At 37.6% G+C, this 27,730-nt stretch overlaps 2 protein-coding genes across 4 annotated transcripts; one reads left to right on the top strand and one right to left on the bottom strand.

Annotated features, from left to right (window-relative positions):
- Positions 1–14,122, top strand: pou2f3 (POU class 2 homeobox 3). Of its 2 annotated transcripts, none has more exons than XM_067494309.1 (13): positions 1–140; positions 461–517; positions 5,096–5,124; positions 6,266–6,367; positions 6,738–6,843; positions 7,670–7,758; positions 7,950–8,126; positions 8,593–8,734; positions 8,951–9,084; positions 9,711–9,875; positions 9,989–10,031; positions 10,323–10,437; positions 11,222–14,122. In XM_067494309.1, the coding sequence occupies exons 2-13, from the start codon at positions 469–471 to the stop codon at positions 11,262–11,264; spliced, it is 1,194 nt and encodes a 397-aa protein (XP_067350410.1). In that variant the 5' UTR covers positions 1–140; positions 461–468; the 3' UTR covers positions 11,265–14,122. The 2 variants fall into 2 exon arrangements, with proteins under 2 accessions (XP_067350410.1, XP_067350411.1); XM_067494310.1 differs by lacking the exon at positions 1–140 and adding an exon at positions 301–319.
- A 569-nt stretch (positions 14,123–14,691) lies between these two features.
- On the bottom strand, positions 14,692–27,315 carry slc37a2 (solute carrier family 37 member 2). Of its 2 annotated transcripts, none has more exons than XM_067494306.1 (18): positions 26,752–27,314; positions 25,969–26,050; positions 25,400–25,490; positions 24,418–24,496; positions 24,178–24,313; positions 21,906–21,982; positions 20,451–20,617; positions 19,984–20,021; positions 19,747–19,896; positions 19,144–19,234; positions 18,655–18,717; positions 17,865–17,950; positions 17,692–17,740; positions 17,175–17,248; positions 16,955–17,033; positions 16,153–16,250; positions 15,870–15,962; positions 14,692–14,980 (listed from the first exon to the last, which is right to left on the bottom strand). In XM_067494306.1, exons 1-17 carry the CDS (start codon positions 26,808–26,810, stop codon positions 15,903–15,905), a joined length of 1,479 nt encoding a protein of 492 aa, XP_067350407.1. In that variant the 5' UTR covers positions 26,811–27,314; the 3' UTR covers positions 14,692–14,980; positions 15,870–15,902. The 2 variants fall into 2 exon arrangements, 1 of the variants encoding a protein (XP_067350407.1); XR_010912260.1 differs by lacking the exon at positions 14,692–14,980 and adding an exon at positions 16,781–16,808 and having other exon boundaries at positions 15,945–15,962; positions 26,752–27,315.
- Between the last annotated feature and the right edge of the window lie 415 nt (positions 27,316–27,730).

Below are 27,730 nucleotides of genomic sequence, written 5' to 3'. Positions count from 1 at the left end.
TACTGCAGAGGTGAACGTTTCTTCACTTAGGAAAATGCCGATGAGCAGCTGTGGATTTCCAAAACTTTTTATCCCACTACTCTAGTTTCCTTTTGAATAATCAGGGAGACAGACGGCATCTGGAGCAGCACAACTGTGAGGTGAGTCAATTATTTAACTGAGGCTTGTCAGTGACTTTTTTAACATCACTATGTCACACAACTGAGCTGAGTTTAGTTATTAAAAGTTTACGTGCTATGTGATATTTCCATTCAGAGATGACTGCTCTGCGGCAAAGTCTGCCTTGTTTATGAATATTACAACTAGGAATCACACAGGAGTGAGTAGCGTTTGTGTGGTGGTGTGGAGGGGAGGGCGCATTAGAATAAACTCAAGATCATTTTCCTGGGTGGCCTGAGTGCTTCATTGTCCTGGTAAAGTTACAATCCTGTAGGAAAATCAGCTATATTTATCATTACAGATATTAAGATGAGCGCAGACACGGTGGAACAGTCGGAGACTCCAGCTGAACAGGCAGGTAAGGATATTTCCCTTTCCTTATGACACATGTAAACACGGCTGAATCATCTCAACACACAGACAATTTCCACAGATGTGACCCAGGAAACCGTGTTGTTGCTTCAATGTGTTTATTCTGTCAGTGCTGGTGATGCTGTAGTTCCACAGAAAGAGCTTATTGTCTTTACAGTTGAAAGGTGTTTTCCTATTTGTTCTTTCAGAGAGGCACATTTTAATTAAGTGGAGTTTATTATGCGACATTAATTTATGTGTAAAACATTATAAAATAATCCTCTGGATTATGTGAGAGCATTTTGCTGGCGTCTTTCTCCAGCTTGATAGTGACATTAAAGTAAATATTGACCTTTTGGTTCTAGGTTTTATCACTGTTCAGCGATCTTTGCGGCAGTATTTAATTACAACATTGCACAGCAGCTGCATGTGGCTGCACCAGACTTCAAACCTGGACACATTATATCTCACACTGCTCAGTACAACGCACAATGACACACTAACTAACTAACTAACCAAGCAGCAGATTTGACCTGCTCTTGTTCATAGGAACTGGCTGTGTGTGTGTGTATAAGTGTGTGTGTGTGTGTGTGTGTGTATTGTGGCAGTTGGTTGAGATACCAGGATGCACCTGAGGCTATTTGCAGAGAAATGCTTGCTACCTGGGGGCTGAGGACAGCAACCGGCCATGAAACAAAACCAGGAACCAGCAACAGAAAATGTGGAACTTTTATTTAGACAATGGCTGCGAGAGAAGTGAGCGGCTCTGTTTCATGGAAGTGCTCATTGTCTGCATTTTTGTCAATATATGACCATTGAGTGTTTTGTCAGTTAGTGATCAAGGTTTTTTGTTGTTTTTTTTCATTTGGAAAAACATTTCATGCATCATTGCTCAAGTCATTGCCCATTTTAAAGGCTTTGCGGTATTATATACAAATTAATCATTTTTAATATGTCTGGGTTTGGAGATATCTGTCAAAAAATGTAAACGTTTTTGGCTTTACTTATGGACAAAGTCAAAACAAAATAACAAAATAGTGAAAAGAGACACATTTTCTAATAAAAACCTCATTGTCATTTATTTTCTAAAAAAAAAAAGATCTTGATTTAGAATATTTTAGAAGTCATTACAAAAAATCCATCGTACAGTTGTGCAGGCAAGAATTTGGGTGATTTCACATTAGGCAAAGTGACTCTTCAACTCTTGAAGTGAAATTAGCAAACAGCAGAAGCGAGGCAGTTTTACTGGACACTGAGATGTTCCCAGAGGAATATTTCAAGCTGCGCTGTAGCTCAGGTGGCTCTGCACATCAGCACTTTCTCTAATTGTGTTTCTTAGAGATTATGAAGCAAGTTTCATGGTTAATAACATTACCACAAATTCAACATTTAACTAATATTTTTTGTTGTTGATGTTATTATTGGCTTGCCCTGTCTGTCTTGCTTGGGGAGAAAATCTAAAAGAATCATGACACAGTATATATAATATAATCCACTGCTGCACTGTTAAATAAAATAAGTAAAAAACAGCAAACGCTAGTATATGACTTTGAAATTTAGGAAATTCAGAGAAAAAAACACAGAAAACATAGGGCCCTTACCTTAACCTTCATGAAATTTGATTGATTGTTGATTTAGGACTGTTAGTTTAATTTTATAGCACCTATGTGAACAGTACTGGCTGACTGACATACCTTGACGGCATGTCAAAGTGTCTCCGGGCAAGACAATGAACCACTGGCCCAGTGACCACAGTGCCAGTCCCCAGCCCGGTAGAAATTGGGGAGGTTTGCGTAAGGAACGGCGCCTGCTGTAAAAACTGCGCCAAATCAACATGTGGACAAATGATCCGCTGCGGTGACCATGAACTCAGGGACAAAAAATAAATAAAAGAAAAACTTTAAGAGTAAGTGTGTTTAAAGTTGAAAAGGGACAAAGTGAAGTATACTCAGAAAAGGCCATACATTGCATTGTATTCTATTATCATTTACATTTACATTTACATTTAGTCATTTAGCAGACGCTTTTATCCAAAGCGACTTACAAGTGAGGTACAAGGCAGAAAAAATCTAATGTCTAATGTCATAAACTCCACATATTCAAAAGAGAGGAGGAGTAACTCATGGAGTTGTCTCCTGTTTCCTAAGTTTAAAGTCTGGGTATATTCTATATATTTGTATATATTTTCAGTAACTCCTCTCACAACACTGGAACTAACAAGAAATTTCTGAATTGATCCTGGTATGTATTGTTTATATAGCCAAAGCCTGATATCCTATATCTTTGAACCATAGAGCTCCATCGTTGTGTAAAACTAATTACTTAAACACACTGATGCGTGACCTCATTGCACCGACATGTTTCTTCATTACCATAAACACACACAGTTGTTTTGATACAATCCCACGTACACTGTCCTGCTGCTGTAAATACCGAATATGTATTACCAACAAATACACATTCTCCACTAAAATACTCTTCTACACAAACTATTGAAAAATAACAATCGATTAGAAATTACTGAGCCTTTTATAAGCTGAAATGTGTTTGTGATTTGTTTTTTTTTTAAATTCATCTTCACTAGGAACTATGGGCACAGACAGAGTAGGGAAGTGAAAAGTATTGAAACTAACTAACACTGTGCATTTTGTTTTTGTTTTTATTTTAGATGGCATTTGTTGAGAGTAATAGAAGTATAGAAGTAAATTAAAGTATAGAATAACTCCTAACTTTACAGTTAAATACCAATGGCGTCACAATTTCACAGCCATTTGCAAGCATATTATATCTTTTGTTATTTGTTATTTTGGAATTACACGGTGATTTTTCTGCATGTTAAAATTGTGTATTTTTTTAAGTATGCTATTAATATGTAGTATAGAAATGTTAAGCAGCTTGTGGGACCACCAGAAATGTCACATTTAGCCCTCAAAACTAGGTTAATATTCTAAGGGAACAAACACAGTTTAATTGACTTTTTGTTCACTTAACTGCAAAATACAGTTTCATAAATACCCAAGATGATGAAACTGCTTTTGCCATTCTGCAACAGACTTTTCTGTGTGTGTTCGTGTTGTGCATGTGCACAACGATCATGTGCAGACAGAGCTCTAACACAGGCTTCTTGCACTCAGAGCTGATTTGCATGTCTTGGTCATTTCCATACTGGAAGTTTGGCTGCAAAGCTGGTTGGGCTGGGGGTGCAGTACCATTATTGGGTGAGGTAGGGACCGGGGGTTGGGCAGTGTGTGTGTGTGTGTGTGTGTGTGTGTGCAGGAGGTGGGGGTGAGGGTTATTAGTATATTTGCATTGTGTGTCTCCAGCTGCTCACAGGTCACTGCCTCTCTCTCTCACATACACATAAAGCCCCAAAAGTCCAATTTGACATTCAAATGATTTTACATTCGCTGTAACACACCTTTGAACTATCCTCTCTCTCTCTCTCTCTGTCTCTCTCTCTTCCTCTCTCTCTCTCTCTCTCCTCATCACATACACTCAATTGTGAATTCTGAATGCTATTTATTTTAGAAGGCAAACTGCCCTTATTAAAAATATCAGTTTGAAGTGTGTTTTCACATACACAGCCTTGTGTGTATACAATCAGCAGTTGTTGGGAAAGTATTCAGATTCTTTTCCAAAGTGAAGTTAATAATACCAAACTATAACACTGCTGAAGATGAGGTGCACCTTATTTTTAAATGTCATCCAGGTCATGGATTTCCCAAAGTGGCACTTGGTGCAAACTGGAATCGGTTGACACACAGTAATTTACCTCTTATCAATAAATTGTGGTTGGGACTTGTTTGGAGTTTCAGGCATTTATGCCCCTGTGAAGTTTTTAGGTGAACAACTTAAGTGTCGCTTAGGTTACATGTGAGCTGTTGAAGCCTTGAGGGTGTGAAAGTGTGAACATCTTGAGTGACATGACCTTGATGACAGGTGGAATAATGGAAAAATCAAATAGCATTTTGGATACATTTTTAGTTAATAATTTGCTCAGATTAAATTGGTTAATTGCTTGTTTGGTTGCTAAAAAGAAAGGAGATAGTTGCAAATACCCACTATAACAAAGAGCCAAAGTGACAATTTCATATTGTCTGTTTTGTCTAAACAACAGTCAAACATGAAAATCATTTACATCTAACTGCTGAGAAGCAGTCTATGATCTATCTATCTATCTATCTATCAGCCACAATCATATACCCAAGGTGATAAATAAACATTAGACCTCAATCCTTAAAGGTTGTTGATTTATTGTGGGAAAAACAAAACAATCAAAAAGAGCCAAAATACCTATTAATATTTATTATTTATTTAACTATAATTAAAATTTTCTATAGATCTATAGCACCAGTTTTTGCTCTGCATTAACTTTATATCCCGCATGAAAGTCATCTGATTCAGTTTCAACATAGTGACATTGCAACTGAAAAGAAATTTACTGGTAAAATCATGTCCCGCAAACACACATACACATGTAAGACTTCATGCAAACAGAGGTAACAGGACTTTTACATGATTTGATTTATTCTGAGTGTAGCAACATTTCAATAACCTGAATCTCTTTCTCTCCACCAACGTTTAGAGCAAAATGGAATCCATTTCAGCCGACAAGTGAGTAACAAAATTCCTCATAACTTGCTGCACGTCCTCTTTTCGAATTCCTATTAATGTGGGTTTCATGAATGAGGTCTATGGGGTCAACATTTTCCTGCATGAGGCCCTTTAAGAAAGAAAAATTAAATGATGACACTGTGCGTGCACCTGTAATTAAAGGAACTACTTCTCCCCGTAAAAAATGACAAGGAGAGAGACAGTGATCAGATAGACTGAAGCATGAAGAGAGAGCACAGACACAAAATGAACCAGCAGGAGCAAAAGTGTCAGTGCTTGGACCACTGTTCTGTAATTTTCTTATGGTTGAGAATTCTTGTAAAAAAGACCAAAACCCAAAACTGGTCAGAAAGATAATTCATTTTTAGTAGTGGATTAAGAGGAATTCACGACTCCACTGAGCTGATTTACTGGAGCAGCACAAAGATGTCCCTCAATGCATCGATGTGGCTCAGTATCGCGATTTTGGACAGTAATGTAGCTGATAATGCATCCGGCTTTCACATGCACGATCTTTTCCTGGAATTTGTAATAAGAACAACAACACAGACTATCACACGATCCTCTGTATCATTTGAGGAGTGAAATAATAATTTTCAGTTGGAATATAAATAGCCTGGAGCCGCGAGATTGCTACTGAATCTGCCTTTACCCAAGACACAGTGTTCAAATTACTTTTAGACAGCTAACATCCTCAGGATAAACTACCTGCTCTCCCAACAGATGTCAATAATGACACCCCTTTGGAAACTCCTCAAATAGTTTGCAGCTATTTGAATACTTCTCCCATATTTTTCTTCTTTTTTTTTTTTTTTTTTTTTTTTTTGGGTCTCATGCTTTCAGGAAGTACTGTGGCTTCCAGGGGTTAAAGGGTGGGTGGAGGGATATTTGCATACTGGCTTACCAAAAGGGAGGGGAAGGGAGTCTATCACTCTTTGTCTCATGTTTAGTGACCAAACTGGTCCTGGAGGCAGTGTACATGAGTCTGTAGGTGTGTGTGTGTGTGTGTGTGCGCCTCATGTAAACACGCATCCATCTGCCCATCACAGTATTCACAGACACCCTATCAGCTTTACAAAACTTTAATCTCAAACCGACCCACAAAGAAACTAGGTTTATGTTTGTGTTTTCAATACGTCAGATAAAGACAGAAGCAATCAGCGACTCGCCTCATTCAGCTTCCACACTGAAGACATGTCACCTGACACAGAGCTCGCCAGTGCCTGGAGGTCAGCTGCCCGGGGTAAGAAATAGACCCAAACGGCTCTCATTATTTTACTCACGTACACAATGTCTCACAGTATATAAGCATTTAATTCAAACCGTGATGAGCATTTAATAAAAGTAGAAAAAAAAAACTTTATCCATCAAGAGTCAAACGTCTTGGAATTTGGCCGACGCAGCACCTATTGTTTATCTGCCTGTGTATATGCAGTGCTGCAATGCTCCAGTCCCTGTTGAAGTAACATACAGTGCAATCAAAGAATCCTGCATCCTGTCAGTCACTTGTACTTTCGTGTTTCATCCTACACAACACAGACTGCATATACAGACTGGGCTACACAACTGTCAGTCATCATATTGCATAAGCTTTGCATATTGATTTTCTCCAGGAGCTCACCTCTCTCCACACCATGCAGCAGCTGGTTCTGATGCCGCCATCACACCTGTCATCTCCCTCCTCCTTCCTGCTGTCCCAGAATCCCACCAGCCACCAAGGTGTCAAATAACTGCGTGACTCATTTTCAGTTGTTCAAATTCCGAAGTTTGTTAAATCTATAATCCACTGCTGGATTGTAGCCAGCAGTGTTATTTAAATAAAAACTGTGCCAAATCAACATGCGGACTTATGATGCTAAACTCACAGGAGAAGCCGAAAAGTCAAAAAACAATTTAAATATAAAATAATATCCAGTTGAATTTATCAACCCCATTTCCCCTTTTCTCCTCAAATACAGTCAGATCTTAGTCTAAATTGTAATAAGAGCATGAACATAAACATGCTTTTACTTTTAAAAACAGGACACTTTCATTTTGCCTTTGCTATTCATAAAAAATAATCTGCTGATGTGATCACAGAAAATTTAAAATTGAGAACTTTGGATTTGCATAAAGCTGGACAGAATTAAAGTGTTTGATACTGATCAGTAAAAAGCTACTGGAAGGATCGAGCTACTGTTGAAGGTTCACTAACTTTTCCACCAGGGGTAGTCACTGTGGATATTGTTTATGTGTCATTATGTAAATATTGTATGTGTATGTGACAGAGAAGACATTTTACGATCATCAGGGTACATCATTCACCATCAGAGTACCAAAGGATGTTGTTAACCTAGCTTGGCATAAACACCCAGCACTAACTGACACACCTTTGTTTAATCGCTACAGAAACACAAATGGAACAGAAATGTAGAAACTACCTGAATACTTTTTTGTGTGTCTTTTGGGACAATGTAGGAAGAATTGATTTACTTGACAAACAGTTTCCAGAGGGTTGTTGTCCTTAACAGATGTTTGATCAAAAACTTGCTGCTGTTCTTTGCAGCTCTTCTGCAGCAGAATTTGCTGTCGCTTCCTAGCCAGAGTCAAACCAGTCTTCTTCAGCATCAGCCTGGACTGGCTCTGACTCCACAGGTGAATCCAAACTGCCTACTTTCTATACATATGAACATCACACGCTAAAATACCACATTGCCTAAGGTGATATGTGTTGTTTCAAACAAATGACAAAAAAACAAAATAAAAAATGAATTCAAGTTTAAAAGCTGATCATCATCTCTTTCAAATCCCATGAGATTTATTTCTGTGATGTTCCTCTGATCCAGGCAATGAGTCGCTCGGGTCTTGCAGGCCCATCTATGGAGAACCACTTGGACATGTCCCACCTACAAATGCCCAAGCACATGTCAGTGGCTCCACAGGAGGAACCCAGTGACCTGGAGGAACTGGAGCAGTTTGCAAAGGAATTCAAACAGAGACGCATCAAACTGGGATTCACACAGGTAATCAAGAGAAAGACCTTTCCTAACTTTTTCTTTCTCATAAGTAAAATGTTATTCATAATTACATTATTTTTTTAACCTAAGTTAAAACACATTTGATAATTTTATTTTTCTTTACTTGTGTGAGGGAGGCAAAACACTCCTCCTCCACTTACTGTAGTGTTAAGTTACATTCTATAAGTAATTTTGGTCTCAGTACACAATGACACAATCCTCATGGATTTAAACCAACTTCCGCGTTACATAAAGAGATAAAACCGTTTTTTGTAAACAGTTGTGACACTTACAAACCAATTTCACAAACAAACAACAAACAACTTCAGCTTGGCCAATTCCAGTGTAAATGTCCAATTTACAAGAAGTCTTTCCTTAAGGTCAAACTTAGGCAAACTGCTTCCTCGGAGGATGAAATCTATAGAAAAGCTTGGTGTTTCATGTGTGTGTGTCTGTGTATGTTCTCTCACAGGGAGATGTGGGCCTCGCAATGGGAAAACTTTACGGGAATGACTTCAGCCAGACCACAATCTCTCGCTTCGAGGCTCTCAACCTCAGCTTCAAAAACATGTGCAAGCTCAAACCTTTGCTTGAGAAATGGCTGAGTGATGCAGGTACAACACAGTGCTCACCATTTTTGTATTTATTTATTATAATTATGTATTGGTGTGACAAGGGCAGAGAAACAAACACAATCACATCTTGAAGAAAAAGTGAACTTGGAGCCAAAAATCTAAATACTGCAAAAATACTCTTTGTCCAAGTACTTGGTTAAGGTGCACTTCATCGAGTGATAATGAACGTCTGCGTTACATTTGTTTTTATGTTAGAGAACGCACCTACAGACTCGACAAGCAACCCTACCTCTTTGCCGCCCCTGATGGAGGGCTATGGACGCAAACGAAAAAAGAGGACAAGCATTGAAACGAACATCAAGCTGACTCTGGAGAAACGCTTCCTTGATGTAAGTTCAAAATGTCACTTTAAAATGTTATTTGATCTTTTGGTCTTTTCAGGGTACAAAAAAAGTTTTTCACTATAAATGGTCAATATAAAGGTTTGAGAATTATAGTCAAACTAGTGCAGTTGACTATCTATTCTACTATCATCTAAATCTGCTTTGTGTAGCCAGGCTTGGATTGCCATGAAATTGTTTAATGCCTGTTGCTCTCAGGATGACTTGGAATAACTAATATTATAGTTATTAGCATTATTAGCTCCAAGTAGCATTTCACTAAAACCAGCTACTGCTGTCATGACTGTCAACCCTTAGTCATGGTGATACTGGGACAAGCACCAACTTGAAGCAACTAGAAAATGTCAAATTGTACAATTCATATAATTTTTAACATGTTTTTATTCATATAAAAACATGTTTCATTTATATAAAAACATGTTACAGTGACATCTCATGACCTTTCAACCTTGTTTAGGTATTTGCTTTAAAACATTTGAAGTCTATTTCTTGGGTATTTTGGTTTTTATTTGCCATCATGAACTTTTAAAGACCCTATAATATATATATATATATATATATATATATATATAACCTATAAACCTTAAAGACCCTCACTGCTCACTTCTCTTTAGAACCCCAAGCCGAACTCAGAGGAGATAACCTTGATCTCAGAGCAGCTGTCCATGGAGAAAGAGGTGGTTCGAGTTTGGTTCTGTAATCGGCGTCAGAAAGAGAAGAGGATCTACTGCCCAGTGGCTACTTTACCTGTCAAATCACACAGCTACAACTCCAGAGTGGTAACGTGTCCCCCTCTTATTTATTATTTCCAATATTCTAATATAGTGTTAATATCCCACTTTGGCTTAATGAGAAAACCTCTAATGGCTCATCCATGTTCACTCTGTTTCAGGCCTCTGCATCCAGATCTTACAGCCCTCTGGCTTCAGGCGGAGGCAAGTTTACCACATTCAGCATTACACTGTCGCCTTTTTGTGATGCCCTACATTGTGGCTCACACTGGGGGGGGGGGGGGGGGGGGGGGGGGGTTTAGATGCACTGACGCTTGTGGCTTCCTCTATTTTGAGAAAATAACATCTTCATCTTTTACACTGCTATTGAGGGGTTATGTGCACATTAATACAAAATACACAGATAAACATATGGCTAGTGCTGTGTATGAGTCCAGTATGAGGATTTGTGAATGTGTTAACATGTTTAACAATGTGTTGACTTTTACCTTCCAGTTTCATCAAATTCCTCTCCAAACAGCGCAAGCCGTGAAGCTTCCCCTAACAGTCTGTCCACAGCCTCGTCCTCCTTAACATCTCAGGTCAACCCAGCCTCCTACAGCACACCAGGGTAGGATACACTCACTGAACTTGTGGCATTTGATATGTCTTAACTTAATATTTACAACATTTTGTGATTGTGGGATTTTCATCTGAAAATGAATGGACTGAGACAAACGACAGTGGTCCTGACTTGTCTGTACAGTAACTTTGAGGTTACAGCTATGAGGTGGTGACCTGAGCATAAAGAAACAGAAGGAGCAAGCTGCCCAGAGTCTGTCCAAAGCTAACAAAATCTGCAGCTACATAAATCATTCATTATGATAATAAAAACAAAGTGTAGACAATGACTATTTGTATTATGGGGGACTGTGTGCCTAAATATTTCTTGTCTGGGACCGATTATGTCCAGAAATTTTCATGTGTTACCATCCAACTACCCAGAGGCAAGAAATAATCTCATAAAACAGGATTTTTGAGCTGTATTTTTGCACTTTTGTGCCAACAAAGGAGACACTGTTTTAATTAGACAGCTTTAGAGGTGCTGGTAGGCAGACTTCATGAGTGGGTCCCTGTTTCCAGTCTTAGTCTTTGACCAGGTTATGGCAATAGCGTCATAGTTTCTGCAAAAGCATGAGAATGATCAAGAAGAGGCACCACAAAGGCAAACAACCAATGTAGATGGCAGATAGAAAAGTACACACTAATTCACTAATGAATATGTTAAATCTGTACAACGATGGTGAAAAACCCAATTTTTTGGTTTTATGGAGAGTTTTTATGTTGGACTGTTGAGCTAATGATGGAAGGGAAAATGTTAAACAAAGAATTTGTGTGTGTCACTTTCCTTTTAGATCATGGTACCGGACATGGAATCCCGCTGCGTACCATCACTGAAAAACATGAACTGTATCATATGAAGATTCTTTTTTTCTTTTTTTTTTTTTTTTTTTTTAAGAAGGATGTACATTGAAGATGTGACAGCGGTTCACAATGTTCCTGTAATGTACAGGGTTGCAACTCCAGGCTAAAGCTTAGATGGACCTGTAGCAGAGGACTAAGACGCAACAGACTGAGGTCAGCACTCAAGTTCAGGCAAGTCCTAACAGCCTCAAGCTGTTTGGTTTGTGCTCGTGTGACTCTTTACTCTGCTTAAATCAGCTGCAAAGATGAAGAATACACAGAAAAGCACTCAATGATAGATATGATAAACACTGTTGGGAATTTCTCATGTTCAAGCCTATATTCTCCCAAAACTCAAACAATGTATTTAAATGTTGAAGGATTCGGGTCCAGATTTACTGAGTCTGTGTGCCAAGCTATTATTTTTGCCATCTTTATGTTGGGCTACAGTGACCTTTGTGTTTGCTGTTATTGTATTTTTATGTTCATAATATAATTAGTGTGTATACTTAATGATTTTGATGTGTACTGCTAGCCTGTCTAAATAAATGTATTGTCAACACTGAAACATTTAATAGAATTATCATCTGTAGGTTCATGACCAGTGCAAAAAGGCAACACACCATCAACAGGGCGACATTTGAGCTGATTATCTTTCTGATTTATTACAACTTGGGCCTTGTTACTTACATCACGGCAACAGTTTGTATCAGTTATATTAACATTGTTCTCCCCAAAATGATCAACTCTGGGATTTTTTCTTATTTTTTTTTTTGTAAGACGTTTGTCTAACCTGAAGGTGTCTCCTCAGCCTGTTCATGTTTCTTGGACTGTCCGATTACCTTTTATTAATATTTGCTGCAAGTCAACGAGTCCAATGGTACCATTTTGGAAGGGAATGATGGACACAAATAGAAGACAACAGTACAGGACCCAAGTAATAATATGGTTTAAAATCAACCTAAACACACTATTTTCTGTTTTTGTCAGCATTTCAAAAAATGATGCGGAACAGATGTTTGCTCTTATGTATTTAAATGTAATCAATCCTCATTGTCCCTGTGAGACATATAAACTTTGTCTTTGAGTGTTAAACCCATCATAAATACATGTGTTAAGGTCTTAGTATGCTTCAAATGATGTGTGTGTTATGAGACCATGTCTAAAGTTTCTACTGTCTGTAGCTGCTCTGAATGGTCAGACTCAAACGGAGAGCCTCCCTGTCTGCACACCACACAGCCAAACAGATCTATAGACAAAAAAAAAATTGTCTTTTGACTTTGTCATCCTGATAATAGCAAATATCAATAATGAGCCACACTTTTGGAAAGTTTTTTGGTTTGTTTCTTGCTTTTCATGCACTGAAGCAGCAGCCCCTGGGAACGGAAACACATTTGCCATTCGGTGGATAAATTCTTCCCTAGTCAATTCAATATACATTTAATGAGCTAACAGGAAGGAAAACAATACCTAGAACACACTACGTGTGGAATGGACTGCTCTGTTTTGGGCCAGAATTGGGTTATATAACAACCCAATTTGAACTGAGTTCACATAAGTAAACAAATAAATAAGCTTCAGGAGTATTAAAGGCAAGAGCACGCAAGGGACTGTGTGTGCACACGTTTGAACCCTGCCTTTTTTTACACCACTGCAAACCTAGTGGCAAAAAGTCAGAGTCTCCAAACTTACAAAAACTGTTGTCAAATTGACTCTTGTAAATAAGGTCTTAAATATTATAAGCAAACTTCTCATGTGAAGCATGTCGAGTCCTTTAGACCAAACGTGCTGTAATACATCATCATACATCTGTGGTTTCTAATCTATTTTGTTAACCTGGTTACAAATTGTAGTAATAATGTAATTTGGCAGTTGTAGTTCATGTATGTGTTACTTTATCTGCTTTCACATTGTGTCAATCAGCTTAGAGATCCTGATCCCTGGCCTATGTGGGGCTTAGCCCTTAAACAGTTTGCTCTGAAAAAAAAACCCCAAAACCTAAATAATCAGACACTGTCTAGCTAAACTATGGCACAGAAAAACAATATATACCGGTGTGCGTCTCCATGGACAATAGTTTTAAGCAAGATCATTTTTGTTTTTTGTATGTTCATGGAATTTGTTTACAGTAAGAAATTCACCATCTTTTCCTTTGATGTGGTGCAAAACACTGACCTCCTCTGATGGTCCTCTGGTCCAAACCCAGAGCTTCTGTTGGAGCTGCTGGGGTTTATGTTCACTTTGTCTCTTATTTCTTGTTAGTTGCTGTTCTGTTTGGTACAGACACTCGAAACTGCCTTTCAGGCTTTAAGCCAACCGCTGGCTTGTTTGTTTGGTTGTTAGTGATCTTTTGTTTTTTTCCAATTAAATTCTATTTGAGTGTCCATTGTATATTTAATTTTATTGTAGAGAAATGCTTTGCAGTTTTACAAAACTCCTACATATGCAACTTCATCTGTCAAATACAAACAACCACAATAATTATGAAGTTATATAATGTTATGAACCAATACAATACGTACTTTTTGAAGTAAATGCAAAAGTGAAGTTTTACTGGTGTAATTGAAGCGACGGTGGTAAAGGGTGAACGTTGACATGGTGTCATATGATGCTCTGAGTCTCAGGGAATCATTTGTCTTCACCTCTACCTCCAGGGATCATTATTAAGTTGTATTTACTGTCATTAAATGGAAGATGTATGTCTTGTATTTGGCTTTCTAATAATAATGATGCAATGACATTCTAGCTGCTGCTTCATGCACCATAGATACAACAGGATAGTTTTTTCTTTAAAAGAAACTAATGTTTTTGCTTTCAAATTTGTACAAAATTAAACTCAGTCTCTTTAAAAATGTGTCTTGTAATTTGATTCAAAAAAATTCTGAACAGGTTTTTATGTAGTTGTCAAGGTTATATTGTACACCACAGTGTATCTACAACACCACATAGTGAGTTGATAGTATTTACACTAGAATGGACTCCAGCAGTGGCGAAGTACCAGGTTATAATTGAGTCATTCATTGAAAAGTATTACTTACTGTAAGTTAAAAGCAACCTTGAAAATAAAGCTAAATTAGAAATGTCATCTGAATCATAGTTTTTCCCACATTCTTTATGCATTTACCCATGAATCCGGCCTTGTGAAGTGTGTGGTCTGAAATTCTTATTTTAATTAATTCATTTACATGTTGTTTACATGTTTTGCCCCACATCATATTTCTAAGGGTATTTATACATTTATCTGATGTAAGAACAATCTCAATAGCAACTAGTTCTCAGTGGTTCCTTGAATGTTGAAGTGAGCCACAGCTGTAAACCAATCAGAACAGACTATGGTGTCATGAGAATTTAATATTATTTACCTAACAGGGTTTGTATCGTGTGAACCACGGAGAAAGAAAACAACTAAATTAAGAAAACACACAGTATATACACTTTAATGATAAAAGAATATTAAAAACACCGTACAATGACTAGATTAGACATAAAAAAAGCTTTTTATAAAAGGCAAATTTATCTCTGTTCAACAATGAGAAGAAGGCTTCATTGGTCTGTTTAGTGCCTTAAATCCTCCACTGATGTCTCGGTTTCCATTTACCCAAAAACAAAAGAGGTGGTGGTCCATTGTAATTTCAGGTCTCAGAATTGTTTCCCTCTTATGTGTTTGGTTCCCCCGTTTGATTATGTTAATAGTTAAGATTTCTCAGAATCTGCAATAAAAAGGTAAGAAAAAAAGTTACAATTGCTTTGACGTATGACCAATAAACACTGAGAATGCAATCAATGCAAAAGCCATGATCATAATGTAAATATATCGTTCAGCAAGTGTCAGAAAGTCTGTATTATGTTAATTTAAAATCCACTTTATTACTTGTTTAAAGGACTAGTTTGGCACCTAAAGAGTTTAGAAACATTTTTTTTTCTGTTCGACTTGATAAATGCTGCATTATCATGCAATCATTTACCCCCGAGGAAAAAAATTAAACTGATAATTTGTGGATTCAGAGGAAGTTAAAGTTCCACGTGAATAACAGTTCATCAGTATCCCAAACTATCCCTACTGTAGTTTGGCATGAAAAAAAAAGATACAAGGTGTCAATTTATGAAGTTCCGAGGTGCTGGTAGATGGGTGTTTTAAGGCTTAAGGGCCATCAGAGTTAAGTTGCTGTAGGACTGAGGTAACTTTAGCATCATGAAACTGGTGAGAGTTAGAATGAAGGATACTAGGTTCAGATTAAGGTAATGGGAAAACAATCTAAGGGGAAGCATCCTCTGCTCCCAAGTATTGGGATCTAATGCTACTATTTTGTCACCATTGGTCAAAACTAGTGTAGCTGTTTCTTTCTCCCTTTAGACTTTATAAGCAAACAACCTCCTGGCTTTGATTCTTTGCAAGAAAAATAATAAGGCTTGTTTCGCAATATGTTGAACTACCCCTATAAAAAAATGAATCAATGGAGTCTGCATTCAGAATTTTGTGGATTTTTGTAATGGTTTTCTACTTTCGCCAGATTCCTGTTGTATAATTTCCTTCTAATCTCAAAGGACACCTTAATGTGAATGCCAATAAAAGTTAGGTTTACTAAAGCAATTACTTACTATTTGAGGCCAAAGTTGAAGTGATGGTGACATTCACTCTCTGACTCGTCCACACCAGCCCTGAACTTCCTTGTAAACAAGCCTGAACAAAAACTGAAGACAAACAATGTCATTCGAGACGTTTTAGAAAACATTGTTATCATCAGTCAAGACAATTCAATAATCCAAAACATGACTGAAACACAGGAAAAAGCAGTAATGATTAAACACTAATTCTATACTTAATGTGTAAAGTTTTACAGTAAGCAATTCACATGTGACTAGATAAAGTAGCGTTTCTGACCAGGCAGGCGAGGACATCAGCAGAGATGAGCATGTAGAAGACATTGTTCCAACCAGTAGGGGAGATCACACCGGCTAATAGAGGACCCAGTGCAGCTCCTGCAGGGAACATACAAGCATCAATAGGCTGACGTCTGTCTGTTGACCATTCTTATATGCTACTTTGAACTGTTTTAAGCTTTTAGACTTTTAAAATACCACGAAGCAACAAACAAGTGGGAAAATCTAAATGTTTAATGATAAACAACAATGTGTTGGGGGAGTAATGAAATATGAGGACTGTTTTGCATTTTTAATTTTAATTCTGGGAAAAATAACCCACCACAGTTCAGGTGGTGACAGCAGAAAAAGCTGTAAACATTAAAGTTTATGTCGTCCCATTGCCCATAAAAGTTGTATATTTACACATCCAACACGTACAAAGGAACAGTTATTAATAACCAATAGTCATTTATTTGGAGTCATATTTCTAGAAAGCTGCTGAACATTAATCCAATCACTCTTCTTTAGCTGCTTTTCTAACAGCTTCTGAAGAAAAATCTAACAGTTAGTGGTGACCAGGTAGCAAACACTGAGTTTACCAGAGCCATGTTACTGAATACAACTATATACTATAAATTACACTGCACCTGCAGTTCTGGGATCACTGTAACAAACCTATTAGATTAAAGAGACAAAAACATACAGAGTTCAGAGGACTTGGTGCTAATAATAATCTGGTCTATTACTAATACTGATTAGGTTAAAAGAAATAACAAAGGTAAAGTGAAGGTACTGAATCTTTACTGGCACTTCAACCGTACCTACTGAACCAGTCCCATCAATAATCGCTGTTACTGTTGACAATGCCCTGGAGTTTCCTCTCAGACTCTCATGTGTTCCCTGTTGCAACAAAGAATTATTTCAGTACAGAACCGTGTCCACTACACGAAACAGGCTGTATTTCACACAAAGGTGAAATAAGGTTTAACAGATGGTACAGGCACAAACACAGAGGGTTTTCCATGATTGATGCGGGCTTACCAGGTCAGCAGATACAGCAGTGGTGATAAGGGCGTATGGTCCATTCACTAGGCCTCCACACAACAGCAGCATACCTACGTGGGTAAGCAACTACTTTAAGTAAAGGCTAAAGCCACTTTTCCAATTTCTACAAAAATGAAACAAATTTCACAGAATGTTTTTATGACTAGAGACTCATTTCAGATGATTAAACTTTGATCTTGGTTCACACAAGGAAAATATATGCAAGGGACAACTAGAAAAAGGATACATTAGTGGTCCCTAGTCTTAAGAGGAATAGAGTGGTAAATGGAAAAATCCAACTCTCTAACTCCCAAAACAAATCCCACATTTGCAACATGTAAATATATACATCAGTACACATTAATGCGATTGTATGTTGGGAGATAGGAAGTAATTGCTATTGCTGGAAATCTATCAAACACCACAAACAGGTAAAAAGGTATAATTACAGGTATAATTACATTTATACCTAAAAGAGTCAAAGGTAAAAACATTACAAGAAAACATTTCTTACCAACTGTAGTACTGAAGCTCCTTTGCCCAACAGCATTATACACAAAAAGCTGGAATATGAACAAAAATAACCATTAGCAGACACCATACATTCAAGTTTATGTTCCCATTATACCAACCACCTAAGGGAGTCTATGTTATGTTGCAATTCATTATTTATTAGGTGACACAAACCATAGGGGCAGCAGCAACCAACATGATGAAGCAAGTTGTGGCTCTCCCACCAGTGTAGTCAGAAACAAGGCCGGCCATAATTCCTCCTGTGCACAAAAAAACAAATCCAGTGAGAGATAATAATAATAATACACTACAACTGTAGGACAGTCAGAGTGGGTGGGGCTGTAAACTTGGGCATTAGACAAATTGATTTAGGAACCATGAGTAACAAGGTCATAGCTGAAGAAAATGGAAAGAAGTAAATTGCTAATTGAGAAATGTGTCCAGTTGACATTTAGATGGAAGTAAATTCATAGAATCTTTACATTTTATTTTTTACAGTCAAATTTTGATCTTACAGGTCAATATGTGTAATGTCAAATTTAAACAGAAATTCAAGATGAATATATATTTTAAACATTTAGCGAAGATAAGTATTGAAGCATAATTGGAATCGATTTGTCCTTTCAAGATAACTTGATAGGGCAAATCGATTCCCGTCAGTGAAGAGAAGGCTGGATAAATCCATATTTACACTTATGTAACCTTGTGCGCTTACCATTAATCTAATATTTTTATTGTTTTTAATTTTTATGTTTTTGCATTACTAAGGGTTACATTTACCATTCTGAATTCACTTGAATGTAAAATTTATATTACTAAGGCCTCTTCTTAGCTTCTACACAGGACTAAATATTATTCTGCCAAGATACGTTACCATTGAGTTTCTATGTATGTAATGTATTACCATCAGAAACAAGTTGGAAAAATAAAGTGATTTCACTGATAAGTCAAGACTTAAACTTACCCACAATTCCTCCTGCATCAAAAAGTGTGGACATGTCTCCTGCCTCTTTTGCCTCAAAATGTGCTTTTAAAAAAACAAACAAACAACAAAAAAAAAACATTAAAACTACAATATGCAATTAAAACCTGAATCTAATTAATCAGCTCTGCTCTGCCCACCTCTCCTTCTACCTGCTCCACTACGCTCTGCAATTAATGCTACAAAACATACTAATTATAGAAAAACTATTTAAAGTGTTTAAAAGTTACAAGCCTCCCTCAGGAACTTTTAGAAGCTAATATCTCTGATCTTATTCAGTGCTGTTTTGTGAGTCTGACTCCACAAGAAGCGTCTCTGCCTTAAGATCCTATTGTTGCATTTACAGTCCCACCAAAACCAGACACCCAAAAACACTATAGCACACACTATAACTTTAACCTTAATATATTACTGTATTATATGTCTGATATTTTCCTTGGATAAAAATAAAGCATGTGTGTAAATACTGACCAACGTTTGAAATGTAAAGAGGAAGCCAGTACAGGAAAGTGTAGCTGACCAGCTTGGCAAACAGCAGACAGAGAGAGAACTCCACCACTCCCTGTGTGACATACAAAACATCGTGAAAACTTGTCATTATCACAAAATGTATGAAGGCTAAAATTCACACTGAACTTTATGAGACGCACAGCTGAGACATTACAAGAGCTTCACAAACTAGTTCATTCCCACAGTTTGAAATAGCAAGAGTTAGTTTCAGTTCCACAATGATAGTATTAAAATCAGGGTCTGAATATTAAAGGAGTTCAATAACACGACTTTTGTGAATATTACTTTAACCAGCACAAATATTAAAAACTGTGCATTTAAATATGATTGCATCTTTAACTGTTTTATGGCATAGTTAAACAATGCAGCTCCAATAGGGTCTAAAAATGCTAAAGTTATTAAAAAAACAAATTCCAATTCAAATCTTTTCCATCTTTAAACTGTACATACAAATTCAAATATAAAAAAAAAAACACAATATCATCATAAATTCAGTTTTAAATACAACTTTTAAATATGTGTCTGTTATTATTATTATTATTAAATATGTCTGTTTTTATTTACAGGTATCCTGAGGGCTCCACAGAAGCTGATAGCCTCAGTGTGCTCCTCAACACCCTCCAGAGGCACAGTGGTGATGGCACCGTTGATGGCCAGGTCATCGTGGGGCGTGTTGTGTAGGAGCGGCTCCGTCTCGCCGCTTTCCTCATCACTCTAACACACAAACACATGTGCATGATTCTAAGGCGTTTTGTTATGGATGGTATTTTACGTAGATGTTTTTTTTCTGTTATAACTCACATGGTGCTGAGGAGGACTACAGTTCACATCCTCAGGTTCTGAATGTGAGAGAAAAAAATGCCTTTTACGTCAACTAAGAACTAAACAAATGATGTGAAAAAAAGACAAGAAATGTGAAAGACAGAGTAAAGAAAGTCTAACAATTATAGGTTTTTTTGCTTCCACTCCTTCAGTCTATCTTGTTACATTTCTTATAGTCTGACTTCTTTTTACTGCCATTAAAACTCCACTGATTAGTGTAGTGAGTTGCAAGGTCATGTGACAAGAATTTATACTTTTTAAGGACAGCAAACACACTATCATCATAGCTATTGCCTTCATTTCATATTTTCATCCTAATTGGCAAATTAGGTGAAAAGCCAAAGGGTTTGTTCCCACCAAGTGTCATGCAAAACCTCTTCCAGATTAAACTGTCTAATGGCTCTGTGAAAAAGTGTTGTGTCTAGGTTTGATGAATGGAAACTGACTCTCAACCAGGAAGAAAAAGCACAGGATCCCAGTGGAGGCGATAATGATGCCAGGGACGATAAAGGACATTCCCCACGCTGAAGAAACAAAGACTCCTGCGATGAGGGAGCCCAAGATGTTTCCCACTGACGTGTGCGAGTTCCATATACCCATGATGAACCCCCGCCTGATGATCAAAACACAATGAGACAAAGACTGTGAGCAGGTCTTTATTGTAGGTAAACAAGAATTAAAATGTAATAATTTATTCTAAAAACTCTGAAATTAGGCCTTTTGTTATTGTGTTGTTTGTTATGTACAACAGTATGTATAGAGAAGGAAATCTTACACTTAGAAGATGCAGCTTGTGGGAATCAAACTTGCCATAGCGTGAGACTCAAATTCAATCTACATCACATTCTGAGGCTGTATTAAAGCCCATGGTTTCTCATAGATATGTGCAAGCTATCTTTTCATATCAAAATGTGAGGTGAGCATCAATAGCACCTTTCCACATTAAGGTATGGAGAATATCACTACTAAAAGATATTTGAAAAAAGTGGCAAACTGCAGCAATTCCAGTGATTAGTTGACATTTCAACTTTTTGGAAAATAAACTTCTTTGCTCTCTTTCACGTTCGTGTGTTAAGCGCTGAGGTAAAGCCCGTACCACACCTGGCAACTTTACTGCGCCCACCAGGTTCTGCTCACTCCATCACTTGATGGCTGTTAATAATCATGAAATACTCTGGAGCCATAACTCTGCCTAAACGCACAAACTCATATTTCTGCTTTTTAAAACAATCAAGTTACAACATTTAATTATGAAGCTTTGCAGATGCAGGTGGGTGTATTCGTGAACTCCAGACAGAGCAAGATTAGCCATTTCCTCCTGCTCCAGTCTTTACCACAAGCTCAGCTAACCACATCCTGACTTTAGCTGTGTGCTGAACTCACAGACATAGGATTGATAAGCTTTTGATAGTCTAGATAAGTAAATACCACAATGTGTTCACCACTATTCCTGAAGTGATCAATAATTGATTGGCCATTTAAAGCTTTAAAGTAGGAACAACATGTGAACTTTTGTACTGACCAGCTGCACGCAAACATATTACAGTAAAACATGTCTTACTTCTCTGAGAAGCCTGATTTATTTTGTGCAAGCAAACACAATGCCAGGGTGTGACAGCCATTTTAACAGGCATAAATATCGTTTAAGTTTTACTTGTTCTTATTCTTGTGTGGGGGATGTGCTTGTAGTTACTTGTAGTCTAGTTTGATAGGAACCAGTGTGACCAGGTTTTGAGCTTCTACATAGTTTCACGGGGCAGTTTTAAAATTGTGATGGGGATTTGATTTGGTCATATTGTGCTGCCAAAACATGAACAATGTGCATGTGAGAAGCAGTTATCTACAGAAAAAAAAAAAAAAAAAAAAGTGTTTAATCAGCAGGACTCCCCCCTTTTACTCACTTCCCCTTTCCAAACCAGTTCCCAACGCAGGCCACAACTGCTGGCCAACCAGTGGTCTGCATCAGCCCGTTCATCACCTGCATGGTAAAGCAAACATAGGGAGAAACAAACTCGTGTGAATTCACTGCGTTACAGCTTTGTTACTAACTGCCAATTCTACATAAGAAGGAGAGACCAGTGCACAAGTAACTTAACATTTCCTCACCAAAGCTATATAAGCGTAGCACGTGCCTGCAGTCACATGATGAAACTGTGAGTCATGTGGTAAGTGTGACTAAGCCTCTCCATGAGATCTCTACATTTTTTAAGGGCTGAACTGAAGGGATGAACATAACTAGTGTCCACATTGACCCAAAGACCTCACTGCGATCACACCGTCAATAGGGTAAAAGCCTTGTTAATTAACGCAATAATTCTGTGATTTCCAAAACAGCCTATATCAGGCTTTAGTTATTGGACATCTATCGCTCATTAAAATGGGGCATTTTTCTTACCGAGTTACTCACACGGCACTTATTATATATCTTAGAGTAAGTGAAAGTTAGACTTTTAATTTATAGCAAGCATAATGGTTCTAATTACAGTTTCCCTCGGGTTGTGAATTTACTTATAGACTGGAGCCGAGAGTCATGGGACCTGATAAAGAATATCTGACATTTCAGAGGTATAAAAGAGATAACTTCAAACTATTGATTAGTTGGTTGGATGGATGGATGGTGGTCCTTTACAGGGGTCTTGCACGTTCACTTCTGTCCTTACTAGGGTTTGCCAGGCTGCATGGGAGCCTACTGGTAACAAATTAATCTTTCGGCATTCATGCACTGCTGTTTTTTAGCCAGCCCCTTGTATTTCTTACTTCTATATTTGTTTCCTTATCTTCACATCTTTCTGTAGTTCCACCAGCTAAATAACTTCTTTCAAGGAGGTCATAATCTTAGCTTCCAGCTTTATTTTGTTTATCTGTCATATGGTACTTTCCACCAAGTCTTGCTAATTAGTCCCAAGTTTGGCCTATAGCTAGTTTATCTATTACTCTTTGGGTGTAGACAGGGTGTGGTGGGTTAGAATCCGGCGTATGTTACAGGTTGTAGATCCAGTTGTTCTTCCAGCTTTGTGTCTTCATAGTTCAGGAACCAACTAGACACTGTGTCAGTAGACAAGTAAAAGAAGATGGGAATGGTGAGAAACGGGGTAGTTCCAAGGAACATCAACATCAGATAGATGTTGGACTGAGGTCTGGACTCGGACTGGGCTCCTCCAAAAGCTGGGTTTTGTATGTCCGAAGACATTGTGCAGTAGATTAAGTTGTTGATGAACAGTGGTGTTAACTCTAATGGATCCTTCAAGTCTTTAGCAGTTACTCCAGGGTTCTTTATTTCTTCGAGCATTCAGCGTTGTGCCTTATGAATGATCATTTCTCATTTGAGTTATTGGCCTCCAGTTGACATTTGGTGACATCAGAAGCCTGGAGTTGCCATCAACAACCACTTTGTATGTTTAATTTGTGCATGTGTGTGTGTAACCAATAAGATTATGACTCTTTGTGTTTTATAAGTCTAAAAAGATTGTGTTTGTTGAAAGATCAGGTCACACTTCATGAACAATTTACACAAAAAAACAGAAATTTGAGGAGTTTCTGCCTCTGTGTTGCAGTAATGTGTTGTATTTGGAAATACATGCACCTATTCATATCTATACTCTAAGAAATGATGATGGATATGTTTCACTATTGTCTGATTAAACGCGAAAAAATGGGACAAACTATCATCAGTTCAAACATGAATACATAAAAAGGGCAAGTAGTATAAGTCCAAAACAAGTTTCTTAATTTGTTTCCAAATTCAACTGTTACACTGATTCAGGATGAAAAAAACGAGATTCATACAGTCACAGCAGCACACAACTCTGTTATCCAGTGTACTGGTGAGGTTATTACTGGTCAAGAGGAGTATTAACAAAAACAGAAGTGACCATTCTTATTTCCTACAGAGTCGAGCCAGTGTAAAAACTAGGTTATGTGTTACATTTCATGTTGAATCAGCAGCAAACAGCTCATCTGTTTCTTTCTGTTTCTTTTTTCCCCTTAAGGTGAATTTGTTGTATGTACTAGTTCTGCCTGCAAAAGGGAATAAATGGTTGTGTATAATAGTATGTAGCTGATGACACACTGCTCACAACACAAAAAACCAACCCATCCACAAGTTGCCCCCTATCTTTACAATCTATCATGGAGTAAAACACAGTTAAAAGGTTTGTGATGTTGTGAGTTTACCTGAATAAAAGCATAGTATCCTAAGGAATGGATGTTCCAATAGAAGCCAAGGCCAAACAGAGCAGTGAACAATCCACTCATCAGCATCCCAACACTCAGGTAGTACCGCAGAGGCAGGCGCTCTCCAAATATCCCACTATGAACAATAAAAAAAACAAAAAAAAAAACAAGGATGCCTCCATGTAGTGACTGACTAAGACAAAAACATAACAAGGCCTGGCAGCAACAGTACGTACAAACCTGAAAAACATGCCAATGGCATAGGCAACCAGGAAGGAATTATCCAAGACCCCAAACAGTGTCTGGTAGTTGTCCTGATCTAGAGAGATGACACAGGCACAGTTTCTTTCATTTGTGTGCAATATCCCCCTCATGCAAATATTAAGCTACAGTCAGTGGCTAGTTAGCATAGGTTAAACCTATTATCTAGTGTAACTAAGCGTAACGTAAAGCTTGAAATGGGTGAATTGCCAATAACAACAACATCACGACAACAAAAAATAATGCTGCCTGCACTTCTTACATAACAAATAAAATTCTGCAGCACTTCTAACATAACAAAATTTTAAATTCTGTGTAGTCTTTACAATCTGTGTGCCCCATTAATTAAGCAGTATACAATCACTAAATCACTTGTTTATAACATATAAGGAGGTAAGCAAACAAGTGGACAATGAATGAAAAGGAAGTAAAATTGTTTATTACTACAAATTATTTAATTTAATATTTGACAAAGACTGTATATTAATTCATTCTTAAAATGTCCTTACAGCCAATTTACAAAAAGATGGGTTTACTTCATGATCCTTTCACAGTGACCGACTGGAGACAGCACCACAAGGACTTAGTCCTGTCTCATGGAGGACATTTAGACAGGAAATGATAAAAAAAAAAAAAAATCACAAGTGTAAATATTAAAATTATTCATGCCTAAAATTAATTTAGCTGCTTAGGCTTCGCTGTTGTAGTACTGTTCACACTGCCTCACTTTCACACTGTTTACAATTGATTCAAAGTGAGCTGTAATGAATGTCATAGTAACAGCTGTGTGTTTCCTGTCCTGGAAAGGCAAAATATCTGCCGAGTTGTTGGTTTGTTATGGTAAATAATTTATCTTAAGTTATTTTTACATACATAATATAATCAATATGCATTGCCCAGTCTTCACCTGGAATATCTCTTTATTATTAAAGCATCAATGTTACAGTAGGTAAAAGCTCACCGAAGGGGGCCCAGTCACACCAGGTAACATTGTCGGTTATGTTAAGGTCTGCGGGCCGAATGACTGCAGAGCAGTTTCTGTGCAGCTGACTCTGAGTATTAGAAAAACATGCAACATAAGAAAATTAGGCAATGCAAACAAAACAGTACTAGATAAGCTAAAATCAAAAAAAGAGGGAAAGTGCCTTACTTAGTCGTTCTAAAGCCATTAGTTAAACATAAGAATTATTAAACAGGGTTTGGAGGAACTTTGAGTGATACATTTGATGTAATGTGACTGAGGTTATAATTTCAGAACTATGTGCCTTGTTGTGTTAGACATTGAGAGATAACAAAGCGAGAGCTTGGAGACGCACTGCGAAAAAGTGGCGTATGATATGTTGTTTTCTTCCATTGACGTTACTTTTATGCATTTGTGGATTGTGAACAGTTGCCCACTCTCTCAATCGAACTGGAGCTCTGAAGCCTTAAAAGTTTAAACGGTGCAAATACCCAAGTTCTTCTGTTGTACAAGTTCCTCCAAACTCACAGACAAACGGTAGATCAAAAGAATTGAACTATTGCCAGCACCTTAACAATGCTGATGGGTTTCCGTGACAGATGATAAGCCGTGTAGAAGAGAAAAGTGAGGAAAAGAATGAAATATCGATACCTGCAAAAGAGAAACTATGGTAAATTCACAAATATAGGACAAATCAAAGCTTAGAGAAATGTTAGCTGTATCACATTGACAGGTTGTGATGCCATAGCAGTGTGAGAACACACAGCTTAATCATTACTCTGAAACACAAACCTATGAAATGTAACAATATGTCATAAGTAGGAAACTGTCGCATGAATTGATATTTGGTAAGTCCAAGTTAATAAATACAAAAAGGAATATCTGAGGTGTGTTTTCATCATAACTACTATGTAATTTGTCATACAGGGTCGGGGTCTTGATTGCTGTAAGATCGGGTTTTTGCGGGTTGTAGCTTATAGTTAGGAGACTGGCTACATTACAAGCTTAAACGTTATTAAAACGTTATTATAACAACGTAACAATTTAAAAAATATTACATTTAAATGTTTAATTTACTGGCATCAGCATCGATCCCTTAAAGATGGAATCTGTGTCAGTTATGGAGGAAGCGTAGAAATTTTTTTTTTTCCAGGGGGATTTGAAGTGGCAGACAGCAAAATAAAAAAATTAATTGCAGGGAGATAGAGAAGCTCCAGAGCAAATTCACATAATCTGTATTCAATTGTGTGGTTAATCATTTACAACAAAGAGACAAATCAGTAAGAGGCTGTGTGGATATGTGGAGAACAACAGGAGTAAAGTTAAACGAAATAAGAAAAACAAAAACTTACCACGTATCTCGAGAAAAGGATGTGATTAGTCGTATGCCGGGAGCCAGGCGCGATTTCATTTTCGATTGATACTTTGTCACACGTAACACACAAACATTCACAACTCAGATCCAGACATGTACTCGAAGAATCAGCTAACTAACTACACATGGTGACCAGCGGTTTATAACGCGATTGTAAATCTGAAAGCGGGTCACGGCGAGTTGTCGCTCCCGGGTAGTAATCCAGTGAAAACAGACCTTAACAGCTGATGAGTGCGAGACACAGATAAAGTAAACGCTAGCTACTAAAACAATAAAGCAGCAGCAGCTCAGATCGCCGTTTACAGCCCGTGAAGCGCACACAGTTCTCCATTATGAACGGCTGAGTTTATATGCGCGCCGGTGACGAGAGCCAGCCTCCCGCCGAACAGCCTTAACGAGAGCCCTGCTTCAAAAAAGGCGTCAGTCAACACAAAAAGATTATTTTTAGTATTAGCACAAATGTTTTTCCATAGGGTTTTACAGACGAAGCCTCCCGGGGTCCGCCTGATCCTTCTTCTGACGTCAGAACGGAAACAGCTGAAGCAGGAGCGGCGGATGGAGCAGTTCCCAAAATGGGGTTCGCGACCCCCTCAAAGACTCGTAGCCTAAATAGACGGTCGCGCAATGATTAACTTGATGCGATAAAAAAAGGAAACACAGTAATGTAATTACACATTAAAACAGTTGTTTACAACTTGCAAGTTTACCATCTTCACCTCGGTACTCAGCGTTAATCTTGTTACTGTACAGCTGCCGAATAATTGCCCTTTGGGGAAAATAAAGGTTTTACTGATATTGATAGAGTGAATGTATCTATACTTTGTAATCAAATTTTGCACTGGATGCTTTCTGCGTGATATTTAACCTTTGCCTTTATTATACATAAATTATTTGTCACAGAGCAAAGTAATCTAATAAAGTACTCATTTTACAGGCCAATTTCTGTCTGTTTTATA

The sequence above is a fragment of the Channa argus genome, chromosome 24, assembly GCF_033026475.1.
Source record: "Channa argus isolate prfri chromosome 24, Channa argus male v1.0, whole genome shotgun sequence".
In the NCBI taxonomy this organism is placed as follows: Eukaryota; Metazoa; Chordata; class Actinopteri; order Anabantiformes; family Channidae; genus Channa; species Channa argus.
This window is presented reverse-complemented; position numbering and strand designations above follow the sequence as displayed.